The 17327-nt window shown below is 42.3% G+C and overlaps 1 protein-coding gene across 1 annotated transcript; it reads left to right on the top strand.

Moving 5' to 3' along the window:
* Positions 1 to 12042: 12042 nt before the first annotated feature.
* Positions 12043 to 17087, top strand: LOC130382317 (protein TUNAR-like). Its single transcript, XM_056589983.1, has 2 exons — positions 12043 to 12104; positions 16902 to 17087. Exons 1-2 carry the CDS (start codon positions 12093 to 12095, stop codon positions 17085 to 17087), a joined length of 198 nt encoding a protein of 65 aa, XP_056445958.1. The 5' UTR covers positions 12043 to 12092.
* The last annotated feature ends 240 nt before the right edge of the window (positions 17088 to 17327 follow it).

Genomic DNA, 17327 nt, shown 5'->3' with positions numbered 1-17327 from the left:
TGTGCAGAAAGGGACTTTGACCAGAGATAACAGGGATGTGGTATTCTCACATTTGCTTTCACATTCCCATCAGACTTTTGACAGATTCAAAAGTCTGGTTCTGTGGGTTTTGAGGGCAGTGTTTTAAGAGAACCGCCATGGTAGCAACATTTTTTTTACATTCCGTATTACATTCCGGAATAAACTCTTGCCTAAGTTTCGCTTACTTACATCACGATTGATGAATGTCATTTCGTTAATTCGCTGTCCAACTCTGCAGTGGCAAAACAGTAAGTAATAGTGTGCATGCGAGCAACAAAGATGCCTCATAAATAATCGCAGCCATGTCAACTCTTCATTAAGGTCCCGGGGGGTGGAGGCGAACTTTTCATGAAAATTCTAACAAAGGGAGGTGGAAGGTTTAAAAAAAAAAAAAGAAGATCTATTCCCTTTAAGAAGGGCTCTGAATTTCGCAGTCCCCCAATCAGCTGAGGCCAGATTATTATCAAAGCTGCTGAAGCAGAGACTTGAGGGCGTGTGAATGCGCCCAGGGCGGGGGCACACTGACGGTTCAAGGCCCTTTGAGTCTGCAGGAAAACTGGGAGGTGGGTAGAAAAAGGATCCCTGAGCCCTGAAAGTATTAACATTCAGGTGTGCTTACAGGACAGTATTAAATCAAACCCCTGCAAAAATAAAAACAAGATAAGAAAAGGCTGCTCTTCGCATTAATGGAGGTAAAGCGCACGTCCAATACTTTTATTGTCTCATATTGTTTAAATTAGTGTCAAGTCACCACTTAAACCACCTCATCCTCCCTCCTTAAAAATAAAAAAATAAACATTCCCATCTTTTTCCTCATAGTGTGAGTTGTTCATTCCAAATAAGTATTTAATAATAGTAGTAATACATTTTATTTTAAAAGTGCCTTTCAAGGTGCCCAAGATCTCTGTACAAATAAAGTGCTTAAACTCAATAAAAGCCTTAAGTCATATCAGAACACAAATGGATTGAGCATCTATGAAGATCATGATTTTCCTCCGGGCTTAGACGTTTGTAGATGTGATCTGGCAGCGGATGCGATTGGATTTCAGTCAGACAGAGCCCGCTCCGGGGCGATGGAAGTGAATAACTAACGATGAGGTTAATCAATAAATGTCACCGTTTAAACGAGGTGTAATTGTAATTGGCTTAGTACTATTGATGGGTGCTTCCCCCAGCTTGACCGCCAGACTTCCTGTGAAGCCTCGACGATAGAGGATTCCCCACTGTTGGCTGGGCAGTGCATGAAATTACATTCAATGATGAGTGACGAGAGCGGCTTGGAAATATGGTACAGAAAGAGTGAGAGACACTTAGATGTCCAATGTGTCTCTCTGTGGCATGTTTATTTTGAATGATTTTTGACTGAATGAAGTTTTGATTTGTTGGTTGGTTGGTTGGTGTATTAGTAGGAATTAATTGCCTTATTTCATGGGTTAATAGGTTGATAAGTTGAGTAATGATATGTCACATGTCATTCTTTCCGAAGGTTTGTTTGCAAAGTATTTTTTTATTAGTTAAAAGCTTTCAAATCATCCTTTTTATTTGCAATCATTCTAACAACTAAAATCCTTAAAAACTTGGACAGTTGGGCCCTTTCAATAATGCAACTTGAGTCAGTGTGATTGACACATTTGAATGAATTCCCAGTTAAACTCTTGAACCCTTCACGAGTGAAACTCTTCAGGAGTATTTCTAAACACACGCTACAATTGCAACAGCAACAACAACAATGCGAGACCGGGACCAATGTTCAGATATCTGACTGGGCGGGAAAAGGCAGGAGCTCATTATTGTTGTTCAGAAACATTGAGCTTCTAACATCTCTCGCTTTACCCCTAAGCCTCTCCTCATAACTCACAACAGTAAAAGAAAACACAGCGCTTCTGAAGCTCCTCTGCCTCTGCTGCCTCCACACACCCAAGTCAATATTGCACCTACAGAGGAATAGAAACAACATCCAAACCATGAGCCCTTAGCTCCTTCTGAAGTTATGGCCACGTTCAGTTTGCCCGAGTTTGTGTTTGTGTAATAACTGTTGTAAGTGTGTGTGTGTGTGCGTGCATGTTGAGGGCAATTGAATGTGTGTGTATGTGTGCCTGTGGGTGTGTGTGTGTGCCTGTGTGTGTACCTGGAGGTGTGTGTGTGTATGTGTGTATGTCTGTGTGCGTGAAGAGGAGAATTGTGTGCGTGTGTTTGAAGGGAATAAAAGTCTCTGTGTTTGTATGTGTTTCTGTGCAACCACACACACACACACACACACACACACACACACACACACACACACACACACACACACACACACACACACACACACACACACACACACACACACACACACACACACACACACTCACACACACAACCTCTTGCAGGCAGACTAAGAATCTTGAGCCCATTTATTAGGGAACAGGTGTTATCGGGATTCCATCACTGCATTCCCAGAATCCTGCATTGTGAAAGTCTTCCCTTTTTTTTTTAAATGTACAATGGCATTTTATTCTACGTACAAAACAACCATAGTATTTTTCAGGAGTCCACGACCACCCTGCCCGTTTTGACACACAAAAGTAATTTGACACTTCTGGGATGAGCCAATGATTCATCTGTTTGGAAGGTTTTGTTGGAGACAAACAAAGAATCTTCAGGCAACAGATGTGACAGATGTGACTGCTCTCTCTCTCCTTCGTCTGCTGGGTCCTCTGTGTTTGCCTACCTGCTACAGGTAGCCAGTGGGCGGGGCTGAGAGGCTTGTCAGCTGATGAGGTGCACCTGTGCAGGTCTGCCACGCAGGCTTTAGCCAGTCTCTCTCTCTTTCCACAGAGGCAGGTGGGCTTGGGTTCTGTTTAGGGTGGTTCCTTAAGGTTTTGGACCTTTGGATTGGTTCCATGTTTTGGTCGTGTGATTTTAACACTATTCAACATCTCCACAGCACACTTTCCACTGCCCATATACATAGGCTCACTGGTCACATATGTTGGTTTGCTGTTCAGGTTTGGTTTGTTGCATTTTGTTTGGGTATTTCCAACATGGTAAAGATGGTTTGTTGTTCCCAGTATTTGTTTTGTCTGTCTGGGTAAGTTTCCTCCGTTCTGGCTCGGTCGGTCCTTGTGATTTTGGTACTGGTTTTCTGTCCAAACCATATAATCGCACATTTTCTAATCTTCCATACGCTACACTAATCCCTTTACAGATTTCATGATACTTACTTTATTCTAATCAATAACTTTATCCCTTGCTCTGACCCGAGCCTCGTCTTAATGCAGCCAAGGAGATGGAAGAGCGTTATGAATAATTATTAGATGATTGTGTTGTACAATGAAAGACAGTAAAGATTCAATATGAATGGCTTTTATGGGATTTTATTTGAACAATAAAATATGTGTTGGGCAAATTATAGAGAGGCTGAGATTATAGATTTCATATTCAAAAGGCGAAGGGGTGAAAAAATGTAAGAAATATATTTAAGAAATATAGGCCTACTCAAAGCCCAAATCATTGATATCATACCCTATCCAATAATAAAGAAATTTGAATTTGAATGGTAACAATGCCGTTAAATCCTCCTCCTCGTTTTGAACGTCTCACTCATGGCAGATCAGTGTGTTCTTTCTGATTAGCTCTTAATTGGGATCACCTGTCATTCACCCCTTTATAAAGGGTGAACACATTGGCTTTGGTTTACTTTTCGCATTGGCCTGTGTCGATCGAGGTTGAGTTTAGTGAGGGTTGAAAGTTTTCGATCTAGATTGCAGATCACTATTGTCACTTTATACAAACTGTAAGTATGCGTTGTTGCGTGTTTGTTTTTGTGGGCATTTGACTGAACAGCCCAGACAAATGTTGCTACCAACATGGCACTTCGAAACAGACCACCGCAGTGAGTAAAAGTTATTTTCCTTTATTAAATGACGTTTTTGGGCTGTCTCCTCAGACACAAGCCATCAGTATCCCTGCTCTTTGCACCTTGACATGCATGTTGCTGCTGTTTGTTAACCTAGCTTTGCTGATTTGTATCTTGTGATGTGTGTGTGTGTGTTTTTCTTAACAGGTGTTAGTTGACTGACAAGATCTATGGGGGGTCCCCCTTTGGGCCCCCCCATACCAACTTAGTCTTCAATCTAGTGCCATGGGACTCCAGTGTCTTCAAAACATCCTCGGAATACATGTGTATGAATGGTCCACCGAAGGGTTGATCTGGAAGCCACCACGGTCCACGCAGTAATCTGCTGCGTGGGCCGTAGTGGCTTCCAGAGCCATCTTTCGGTCTTGGTCAGGATTTGTTACAGTTGCCCTTCAATGTAGCAGGCTACGGGTTTCTGAAGAGGCCTGCTTTACGTAGCATTGGAGTACAAATATTGTGCAAAATGCTAATGTAATTGCACTAGCACTAGTAACCTGTAGATTAGCTTAGTTTAACGTCATTCCGTGCTGTCTCTGTCAAATGTGTGGCTTACTTTAAGTCCACAAGGCCCTCTGGTAAACCACGTTGGAACACCCCTGGACAAGGTAATTAGACACTGGGTGTGTGTGCTAAAGTTTTGTTCCATTTTTCACTAGTTGGTTAAGGTTTGGTAGAATTGTTTGGATGCTAGCGACGTGATGGCATATGTACAAGAGCCTACCGTGGCCAGGCCACAGTTGTGACGGCCACGGCCAGATGGCCTAGTGTGAGTGCAACCTTGATTGCATTTGTATACCGTTTACCATTGGATGTTTATGCAATTTGGCTTAATTCATCCGCAGTAAAGCTGCATTTGACTATTCCAGGGTTGTTTTGTACAGGCTTTCAATTGACCATGTTGACTAGTTTGTGGGAAGATTTTTTTTTTTTTTACCCTTGCTTACAATCCAACGGTTGTGACCACTTATGCAACTGGGCTGTGAACCTTGCAATTCTAGTTGCATATTTGTACACGCAAGCTTGTCCATTTCTATCGCCATCACTAACACTAGCTTCAGCATTTCCTTGTAGGCCATTAGCTGACTTGTGTATTGGAGCGATGATTTGGGTATTTTAAGATGCTTGAAAACCTAAAATAAGGCAAAATGCGTGTCTGGTGTGCAAGAGCCAATTTGTTGGCTTGCAGTAGTCGAGGAGTTGCCGTAGGTCGTAAGCCATCTGGAGGTTGTGGCAATGGAGGCTTGTGGTAGATCTGCCATCCAAGAAAGGTTAATTCTTCTGAAGCATGATTAATAGTTTAGTAAATTGAATCTATTCATATAGAACTATAAAATCCAAGACTGCAGCCAGTAACTTGGATCGCAATATGTGGAAAGTATTAGTCTTCATTTGTAACAGAATAATTGACATGACTAACTGGGTTTCTTTCATTTTCTAACTAGGGACTTGACTGGTGAGTCTACTGGATTAATCAGTAGCGGTACTTTGCCCAACAGATTTGATGGCATGACTACAGGGTGACAAAGACAATTATTCCCTGCCTATCAAAAGAGACTTCTAAAACATATCTGCTAGAACAGTTCCTATACTTTTTGTATAATTTGGTCATGCTGCAAATTTACTTTTTGTAGTTGCGCCATATTTAGTTCTTTGACAGCCTCAACTGCTAGAAAAGTCTATTCAAATCGGCTAAATATAATGAACTAAATTAATAGCCATGAAATGTTGTCACTCTTACTAATGGCAAATACCCTCTTTCAGTTGGTGGTTCAACACTGATGTCTCTCTAGGCTTGAGGGAGAGCTCACAAGTAAATTACACGAATGTCCTGGAGCAATTGGGAATACTTTTATTTAGTCTACCTTACCAGGGACATCTTTGAACTATAAGTCACCTAACCCAAACTGTTCACTCTTGTTAGGTTGTCCTTTTCTCTTGTTTTAACCCGATAGGGCTGACATTTCAGGTATTCTGTTTGGATAATGTGCAAAACTTGTGGCTTCACTAATAAAAAAAATTAACAAATGTATTTTTCTTAATGTGGTTAAAGATTTGTATGCAAAATATTTCTGCTCAATTTGGTCATTTTTTAATTTGATAAAACACAACTATGGGTTAAAGGTATTAGCTTTGGGCATCTTTTGCTATTTTTTAGAATCTAGCTCCATTGCCGTTAGAAATGGTGTCTCCCAGTACTGCAAAGTGCTTCCACAAGTTTAAAAAATGGGCAGAAAAGGAACTGCCAACTAACAACTTTTGGTGACTTTCACAAAAGAGAAATTGACTGGTTAATACAATAAACAAGACATGTCATGGTACCATTTTGAACTGTATGTGGATATTGCATTCAATCCATATGCTTGAAACTTTTCAATAATGCATATACATATACTGTTTGATTCTGAGGAATATGGTGCGGGGCATAATGCACTCCATCCACGCAGATGACGGAGACCACAGCATCAGTGATATTCAAACCCCAAACATCGTCAGATGTATCTCTCCTCTGTTTAATACGCCCAGATCGTTTAAAACCATAGAGATCCTAGTTGCCATAATCCCCCAGCCGATACCTCCGGCTCGATGTGTTAGTCTCCCACTCACTGCAACAGAGTTGGCAGATGTACCCGCTTTGCATTCTGGAGAAGACAAACATATCACCACAGCCCTTACCACAAACCGTCTTCAACACAATTCATGCTGCCTGCTTTTGTGTCAATGGACCCAGAAACAGCCAATAAGAGTTGCTGCTTATTGTGTGCTTTTTGGTGGTTCAATACACTGCACTGACATCAGCAGGGAATGCAGGTTTTATTTTGAAAGAACATGTCAGATCACATGGCTGTATGCAATGGCTCTATTCAAGACGGTTGGGTTAAGCAAGTAAGGAGGAAGCCAACTGGCAGATGCGGACTGATGCATTGAAACCAGCACAGTAAGCCTGGGATGGAAATGGAAAGAGATCTCTTTATTTTCTGTTGATTCTCTGAAATGTTGAAATCTTTTTCTTCTCATCGTGGCTTTAGGGCTTCCCATCCGACTGTTGGTGAAGGAACATGGTCTTGTTCTCTAATGTCTCATTCCAACATACAGTTTTCAATATTTCTAATTGTATCTGCTGTTGAACTACAAAGGTTTTCAGCGATTTTTTTTTTTTTTCCTTTTAACCTGTTAATTGTCCCAATACCGTTGGAAAATTACAGTGATTATATGGGTTCAGGAATGCAGGATATAATCATCTCTTTATCAATGGTAAGATCTTAGCAGGACGCAGAGAACCAAGATGAATTTTGATAAAAGCATTTAAAAGTTAGTTTAGTTCAGTTCTGTTTTGCAACTTGCTAATGTGCTGCCTTAAACACTTTAAAAAGTTGTGTCTTTTCAAGGGGAGCAAATACCTTTTATTTTTGTGTGTCGGAAAAGCGTTGAGGCATCATTGTGACTGCCTACACAGAAGGTCTCTGGATCGTCCTGATGTATTACACCCTGTTAGTCCAACCTACTTTATAGCACATCCAAAAAGTAGTGTAGCAGCTGGTATTTATTCAACAATTAAGTTGTTACCCTATTCATACAAATGGCAATTATGAAACCAAATATTTCCAAACACAGAAATAAGGGTACCTTTATTAATATCCTTAATTATTTTATACATTTGTCATAGTCCTTCAAGTTTCTCGGCGCCTCCATTGTGCATTCCCCTGTTTTATGGGCGAGTCAGGCAACCAACAACAAAACAATAGGATAGTTGTGTCGTCGGGCAGAATAGGCCCGTCGGCCAACAGGTCAACTTGTTTTTGTTCTTTTTTTTTTGGCTGCTGGATGTCCAGCCCAGACTATTGCAATCACAACATATCAAACATACAAAAAGAGATGCATTACAAACAAACATATAATATGGAAATGTAATCCCTACATTTCCCTACCGTGCAGACAAACCCGACACCAAAAGTCAGACACGACTCTCATCTTCAAAGTTAACGGTGAAGTGAAGAGGAAACCAGCGACGACCATCAAAGTCTGCATTCCTGCGATGCATCTCTCCACAGCGTATTCCCTCGATAGATGAGGAGTTATTGTTTGCTACGCATAAAACTGGTTATTATCCTGTGTAATATTATGCCACTTAATATAGCCCTGACCCGTGCTGGAAGGCATACATTTGAATGTATTTCCATGAGATTAAAATGTGTAAAAGACCACACCACGTGTGCTGACTGAGAGACCTGATTATCTGCTGTTTTTCTTTGCTGGCCAGGTGGGGGTTGTGGTGGTGGTGGAGACAGGTGTGGGTGGTGTGGTGGTGGTAGTTGTTGTACTGGGGTAAGGGTGTGTTGATGGTTATTGTGTACGAGTGCAGTGTGGTGGTGTGGTGTGTTGGGGTGGGTGATGTGGGTGTTAGTGATGGTGGTGGGGGTTGGTGAAAATAAAAGCAGCGCTGAATGTTCCAGTCAGAGGACTAGGGGGCTTGCGGCAAAGAAGGCTTTCAAGTGCTGCTCAGTCTGACAGTCTTTTGATGTGGGCAGTCGAAGCCGGCCGTGTGAGAGTCAGAGACAGATAGACAGAGAGAGAGAGCGAGAGAGAGGGAGAGCGGGAGAGAGAGAGGGCGGGAGAGACAGTGGGAGAGGGAGAGTCAGAGAAAGAAGAGTGAGAGATTGCGATAGAGAGCAGAGAGACAGAGAGAAGGTGTGAAAGAGAGTATAAAGAGAGATGCCCTTGATATTAACTATGCACCAAGATCTAAACGTAGTCCGCAAAGAAGAGTGCATCTTTCAAATTGAATATGTTAAAAAATTATTCTTCCGCTTACCTCGGAGGGAAATTGAATATGTCATACAAGCATCTTGATCAGAAAGATTACTAATGAATGAATGAACAGATATTAATTTATAAATAAATGGTTTGAATAAAAAAATCTTCCTTTTTTTCCATCTCAAAACACTAAGGGGTGATGAGATGGATAGCGATTTCCAGAAAGCCAATTTGTGAGACGCTTGCCATTTTGCCTGTTGTGTGTATGCATAACAAAAACTAACACCTATGGGTTTACTCTTTTGCACTCTTCAAATCTGACAATCCATCAGCGGTCCTTCTCAATGCAGTTCAAAAGACTCAAGATAAAAAAGGTTTCTGACGATCCTCCTCGGGCTTCCTTCATGTTTTGATGCGTTCTTTCATATTCATATTCTTGCTCTAGAAGCACTTCAAGTCTTTGTGGCTCATATCGTATTATTGTACACTTTGATTGTTCCCAGCCTTGCACGTGTGTACTTAGCTTCAGATTTTCAAGAGTCACTACATTTATTTGGCATTGAAGATTTTGAAAATAAGCAATACAATTATGCAGGCCAACGTTTTCTGTTCATAGTGGTTTAAGAGTGTGTGTGTGTGTGTGTGTGTGTGTGTGTGTGTGTGTGTGTGTGTGTGTGTGTGTGTGTGTGTGTGTGTGTGTGTGTGTGTGTGTGTGTGTGTGTGTGTGTGTGTGTGTGTGTGTGTGTGTGTGGGGGCACATGAAAGGATTCAGATTGGTCGAAAATATTTTTTTACATTTTATTGCAGACCAATCTGGTTCATTGTATGTGCCAGGCAAGTTTGAGCCTAAACCAATTTGTTTATCCTGTTTTGTATTCATTAGAAAAATAAAAAATGTTGGATCCACCTAATGACATTTTGTTCAAAGCCAACCAGAATTTTTTTAATCTTTCCCCTTGGCTCAACATTGAAATCCATTTACTTTTAAAACATGTTTCTTAGTTTCTTTATGACACAAAAAACTAAAATGGTCACTCAAAAAAGGCAGGCATCAAGAAGAAGTAATGTTTACATTTCATTAACGTCAGGTCTCAACACCTGTTTCATGTATCGGTCAGCTTACTGGACAGTATTCCTTGCAAATTGCACACATTGTATATTTTCAAGCTGTGGACTTCTTCACATCCCAATGTCCATATTGTTGACCAACAGTACTGGTTAACTCTAATTTTTCTGTATATGTTATATTCATGTTGTATGTATGCTGCAATGTTTATTATGATTGCTATGCACCAAACACCGGAGCAAAATCCTTGAACGTTTTCAACCCAATTTTACTTATCATGAAAAACAAGGATACAGTCTGGTTGACAGAAACTACAGGTGTTTACATACACTGAGATTAAACAGAGTTTCTCAACTTTCATGGTTTCCATTTTCTAATCCCATCTGCCGAGAAAAGAGAATAGGATGCTATATTCATGTTGATACGTTTCAAGCATGTCTATTCAAAGTCCTTTCAAAGTTTTGCCTCTGATGTGGAACCTTGATGTTCCCCGCCTGCCAACGGGAAGGGCAGGAGATCTAAAAGCAATACACTAAAAGTAAAAGTAAAGACATTCTCCCAAAGCCAACACCATGAAGTGTTCATGATTGAGGCCCTCTCTTTTGAAAGGTGTTAAATAGTTTCCAGATTTACATCTAGAAACAATAGAACAGAGCTAAAAATATCAAGACAAATATCATAATTGAAGAAGGTAAACTCATACCCCAAGTGCATGATGGTAGCTGGATAAATAACATCACAATCTACTTGGAAAAACTGCTTCTATATCTCTGTTTGATTTTGTACTCTGATGCATTGCTATTAAAATAACACACATGCATGTACACTCACACTCACAGAAATACACGCACACACGCACACACACAGAAGATCATTTGACCCCATTCACCCGTTGCCTATGACATGAGTATGTAAATATAAGTGACATCTCTCTCTCACACACACACAAACACACACACTTGATGGCTTTTGTTTGCTGGTAGAGAGAAGTATGCAAATTGTACTTACAGTTACTTCACACACACACACACACACACACACACACACACACACACACACACACACACACACACACACACACACACACACACACACACACACACACACACACACACACACACACACACACACACACACACACACACACAGATCCTGGCCACCTCGTCTTGCTCATTCTGGCCTCTGTCACAAATGCTTCTCGTCGCCAGGCGTTTGTGTGACTCCCCTGAGTCGGTTGCCAGGCAACCACCGCTGCATTAACATGTGTGCCTGAGAGAGGGAGAGAGAGACAGAGACACACAGAGAGATAGAGAGAGAGTGAGAGAGAGAGAGAGAGAGACACAGAGAGACACAGAGAGACACAGAGAGAGAGACGGAGAGACACAGAGAGAGAGACGGAGTGGAGGGGGTAGGTGTTGTGTGGGGGTTACCGCTCACTTCTGAGCGCAGCCGTAACCATAACAGCATTAATGCACGCTCCTGCCCGACCACCGCCTCCCCCTCCCACCCCTCTCTCCTCATCGCGTTACTAAAAGCAACCCACGCTGGGTGGGCTGGACACGTTCCGCAACTGGAGCGAGAGAAGAAAAGATATGTTACGTTTTAATGGGGCAGCCATTCTCCTCTTTTTAATTATTTGTTTTTGGTGTGAATAATTGAGAGATCCAGGGAGAGGGGGAGGGGGGGGGGGAAGGGAGGGAGGGAAAGTTAGACTTGTGTCTGGACCGGCGGTGTGTTGGAAAGTGCAAAAAACAGATATAAGAGATGCACTTCGTAGACAAAGGAAACAACGTATTTTTTCGTCAGAAGTTGTTGGGCTTTTGTTCTCGGTGGGATTTAAGAGTGGACAGGAGATGGACGTGTCTGCCTGACACTGCTCTTCCCTCCCACCTCCACTGTCTCCAGCCCCCACCCTGGCGCGCACCCCTTCGAGAAAACCAGCAGAGGGAGGAGGGCAGAGGGGACTCTTGAAGAAGAGTCTGCAAAGATAAAAAAAAAAGAGAGACAGCGAGGGGAGCGAGAAGAAGAAGAAGAGGGGAGGTGGACAGCGCTGTTCCAGCTATCCAAAGGGCTGACATCGAGGAGAGGAAAGTAACCACCAGGAAAAAAAAAAAAGAAGAAACTTTTGCAGTCTCGCCACTGAGATGATGATCAGGGAGGGGAGGCTGGATGTTCGAAGGGGAACGACAGCTCTAAAATTGGACGGCAGGGCAGATGAGGGAGCCTCGCTCTGGATGATCGCTCCACCGTGCCCCACCACAGCCCAAGGATGAGGAGGTCAGGCTCTCAGCTCACCGGCCGGGGCTGTCGGAACGCCTCCCTGAGGAGTCCCCCTCCAGCACGCTCTTCCTGATGCTTTATAAGGTACTTCGCTATTTGTATGACCGCTTGTTCTAGATTATGTTTTTTTTTTCGATTTTTCGATGTTGTGGTGGAAAAACCTTGAAGTGCAACTTTGGACGTTTTCCACGCAGAGTTCAGGGAGCAAGTTTGTGAATGGACTACGTACGTACGAACACGATTTTGGATTATAAATAGGGTGCACAATCTGGGAGGATGACTCTCGTAAATGTTTGATTAAGATGACACAGATATCTTTTATTGTGAACGAACTTTGTATCTTCCGTCAAACTTTTCTATAGACACAATGAAAAGGGTCTCTACATAATTCTGATACTGGTCAATTGAACACTGTATGCACATTATATTGACTTGATTCCTGGTACTGAATATATAGACATTATTTGATTGATTTAGTCAGTGGTTTTTAAAGTCAAAACCCTAGGCTGAGATGCAGAAATGTCACACCGAAAGACTCGGAGGAGTTTATTTGAAGGCATCCTCTTATTAGAATCATGCAGACAATATATGTTTATAAGAAATGTGGGGTTATCTTTAAATTCCAAATTTTATCCAATTAGGGGTGACTAACTACTCCTTACTAAACGACTAATCATCTGACATTGAAGCATGATCTATACAGTTTTTAAAAACTGTTATTTCATTGTATTACACATACATTTGAAACTTTGCAGAGAATGTTATCATTGATTAGGTAAAAATCGCTTTGCCTTTCTACTACGGTGATTCATGTTTCAGCGCTTGGAGGGTAAACAATCATTCAACCATGTGTACACAAGTACCGCAGGTCTGTTTGTGTTTACATGCTACAGTCAATATTAATTTGTTCTGGGTGTTATTTCTGTCTGCTCATCAGAGAGCGAGAGAGAGAGAGAGAGAGAGAGAGAGAGAGAGAGAGAGAGAGAGAGAGAGAGAGAGAGAGAGAGAGAGAGAGAGAGAGAGAGAGAGAGAGAGAGAGAGAGAGAGAGAGAGAGAGAGAGAGAGAGAGAGATTGTTTGTGTTTGTGAGAGGGTAAGGACAAAAGCGAAAGAGAGAGGTTTGAGCAGTATGGAAAGCGAGCAAAAGAAAAAAGGTGAAAGAGAGAAGGTTGAGGAGGGACAGAGAATGAAGAAGAGAGAAGGGTCAAGAAGGATAGAGAGAGAGGGAGAGGGAGAGGGAGGGAAAGGGGATGGAGGGAGTAAAGGAAGAAAGAAAGAAAACTGAGATGCTTTACAGTTGGGCTGTGTGTTAGGACTATATGTTAGGGCTGTGTGCTAGGGGCTGTGTGTTAGGGGCTGTGTGTTAGGACCATATGTTAGGGCTGTGTGCTAGGGGCTGTGTGATAGGACTATATGTTAGGGCTGTGTGCTAGGGGCTGTGTGTTAGGGGCTGTGTGTTCGGACCATATGTTAGGGCTGTGTGCTAGGGGCTGTGTGTTAGGGGCTCTTTGTTGGGGGCTTTATTTTAGGGGCTGTGTGTAAGAGCTGTGTTTTAGGGGCTTTGTTTTAGGGGCTCGGTGTTAGGGCTGTATGTGAAGGGGCTGTGTTTGGGGACGGCTGAGGTGTCAGAGAGTGTTATCGTCCACTGATCTGGCGATGACATCTCCTATTAGGTGCTGACGCTACAGGAATGGTTGGTTGGATGGATGGATAGATGATGGATGGATGATGGACAGACAGAAAGACAGACGATACATGCAGGCACGAGTTTGTTCATCTATTCACCCATTCATCCACGTGCATTTCACCATCAATCTATTCATCCATCTATCTTTCCACTCTTCCTACAATTCTTTATTTTTTTATTTTTTTATTTCACCAACTTTAGTTTTATTACATTTTGGTTCCTGAAAGCCTCCTTGAACCCAACCTTCCGCTAGGATCAGGTTAGTCCTGTTTTTTTTGGATCAAAGTATTCCCAAACCTACAAAACATGCCAAATTGTTTGATCCAGATCGAAACCAAGATTGGATTATGGGATCTCAGTCGATTTCAGAATCCATTGTTTCTTTTGAACAAACAATTTTGAAGATTTGATTCAATCCGATAGCCGTAATCTGATCAGATTACAACTAGGCTCAGGGGAATCGATATTGAGATAACTTAATCCTTCTTTACCTGAAAACAGCTCCCACTGTTTCCTGCAACAGCTTTTACGGGAAGCAATGGGCTTTCATATTACAAAGCCCATTGCTTCGTATTACAAAGCCAACTTAAAAAAGGTTTAAGTGCAAGAAGTTCACAGGTCTAAATGTTACATAGACTTGATTACTATAAACAATAGTATGAAGTTATCAAGCCAGAAAGGAAAACACTATATGTCCTACAATGTTTGTTTGATCATTAATTGATGTTGTAGATTGATTGCCATCATGTAAGCCGACATTTATGGCTAACATCCTCATCCCAAACTATCCTCTACAAAGTGTCCTGTGTGTGTGTAATGACATGCACACATCGGCCACAGTATAGAACAGGCTAGTTTGATTTCCATTACACCGTGGTGGTCATTAAGGGTAATAAATCAGATTGACATAATGATTCGATTATACTTCATGACACATCAACACTGCACTGTAGGTAAATCAGGCATATGAACAGATAATGCAGGTCAATTAGCAATCTGTTACATTGATGAACATTAAATCAAACCCTCAACAGGGTGGGAACCATTTGAGGAGCACTGATTTATAGTTGCCGCTGGTCTGTAAATTACACGTTACCGGGGGGAAAATGACACCTTGCTTAAAGAAAATGACACAACATAAAAGGAAAACCTCCTCTGTTGGACCGAGGGTTATTTTTACCATGCATTAGCAGACGGGTTCGATTTTGAGTTAACAAAAACCACTGACCTGAAAAGGCCCTGGTCCCCTGAGATCAGCTTGGGTGTCAACCTGCACAAATAGCTGTGCCACAAACACACACAACCTCACAGGCACACACACACATTCACAGGCAGGCACACACACACACGCACGCACGCACGCACGCACGCACGCACACACACACACACACACACACACACACACATACACACACACACACACACACACACACACACACACACACACACACACACACACACACACACACACACACACACACACATTTTGTGTGACTTTTTATGTGCAAATACACATACACACACACATGTGCAAGCAGGAGCATTCACAAACACACCTAAGGAAGCATGCAAACCCACACACATGCACTGCGGACAAACACTTAACCAAACAATTGAAACTTGTCAACAGAATAATTGATGAGTTGGATTTAACATTATTGACTTCTAACAGAGGCTTCCCGATGTCTGTATAAAAATGCAGTGTGTAGAATTGAGTGGCCTCTGGCTGAACAGACTTGGCAGAAATGGAACACAAGTACGTTGTCAAGGAACTGTAATGTAGTCGTTTTTGTCTAACTTCCTGTCCTTTATGGCAGTTAACCCTCGCTCCTCCCCTGATCACAACATGACGCGGGTCTTATAGGACTCCTGTCTCCTTTTCCTTGAATTTTCTTTTCTCCTCTGGGCTACTATAGTAACAGGCTAGTGCAACACGTTGGGCTCAGGGGAAGGGGACACCTTCCCTATGTAGATTTGAAGGGCTCAGAAAACACAGCAAGTCTAGTTTTCAAGGGAATATACACTAAATAAAACATACTGATGTATGTTATTTGCCAGGCCGTTCCACTTGAGGCAAACATTGCTCTTAACTTTTCCTTATATATGTCATTTATGTGTGAGATTTATGTGTTTCGTACGGAGAGTTTCCCGATTCATTGCCTAGGCCTGGGTACTTTAAGTTACCACCTGAGTTGAATGCATGCCACCACAGCGAGACATTTTACCTCAGTGAGAGAGAGAGAGAGAGAGAGAGAGAGAGAGAGAGAGAGAGAGAGAGAGAGAGAGAGAGAGAGAGAGAGAGAGAGAGAGAGAGAGAGACGAGGAGCAGAGGAAGAGATGAAAGCATCCAGGACAAAGATGTGTCAAAATTAAATCGTTCATAAACACAGCCACAGCTGAAACAGAGTTTCAGCCATTTAAAGCGAGCAGAACCCAAGAAGAACATCGATTTCGTTTTTAAACACAAGGGATGACTATATTTAATTCAGGAAAGTGATGGAAAGTAATTTATATTTTGTTGAAAATCATTTTTCCACACACGCTTAAATAAAACATAGATCTCAGAAAGCCTGAAGGAAATGTAACGCAAAGAGAAGCAAAACAAAGTAGAAAAAAATACTTTTATTGTGTGCACTGCAGCACTATGTACATGACATGTTTACTTATTCTATGGAAGCATGTCATTTGCCCATAGTGAAATATAGAAGCAGAGTGTCTATGTATGTGTGTGCGTGCATGTGTGTGTGCCAGATTCCATAGGCTTGCTGGAAATGCAGAGAGGAGCAGAAAGACAACCTATTGTATCTGCTCATGAAAATAACAGTGAGGGAAAACGTATGGCAAAATCGAGTAATTGAACAATCACACACATTCTTGCACATAAACATACCTTGCACAACCAGGAATCAAGAACATTATCACACAAATGTTTTCATCCTATTTTATGCTAAACATTTTGCACTGTGCGAATGGATAACATGGCATAATTTCTTTAATTAAATGATTTTATTGTATGCAAGTGCTTAATCTGTACAATAGCTTCCTCTCTCTCTCTCTCCCTCTCCCTCTCTCCCCCTCTCTCTCTCTCTCTCTCTCTCTCTCTCTCTCTCTCTCTCTCTCTCTCTCTCTCTCTCTCTCTCTCTCTCTCTCTATGTCTCTCTCCCTCTCTCCCTCTCCCTCTCCCTCTCTCTCCAGAGTGGTGTGAGATTTAAGCTGCAGACCTTTGCCGGGAAAATGGTAAACACCGTCTACAGGGACGAGGAAAGTGGCATCCAAGACCGGGAGGGCAAGGAGGAATCCATCTTGGCCCTTCTGGGCATCGTGGGCACCATCCTCAACTTGGCGGTCATCATCTTCGTCTACCTGTACACTACGCTGTAGATCTCCCGGTCCACACCCCTGGACCCCACGATTAATTAAAGCCCCCCCCCCCCCCATGGTTTTCATCTCCTCAGACTCTTCTTTTGTCAGTATCTTTTACGGCACTGGCTCTTAGAATGACCCTGGGACCAGCGCCTGAGATGTTGGGCTTCCCCCGCGGCACGCGGGAGCTGAGACTACGTGAATGCCATATGGCGTGCATCCACCTGCGCGGTTCCCAACGTGGGGTCTCGAGACTAC

Source organism: Gadus chalcogrammus, chromosome 5 (genome assembly GCF_026213295.1).
Source record: "Gadus chalcogrammus isolate NIFS_2021 chromosome 5, NIFS_Gcha_1.0, whole genome shotgun sequence".
NCBI classification, from domain to species: Eukaryota; Metazoa; Chordata; class Actinopteri; order Gadiformes; family Gadidae; genus Gadus; species Gadus chalcogrammus.
Note: the sequence above shows the minus strand (reverse complement) of the source record. Positions and strands in the feature narration are given on the sequence as shown.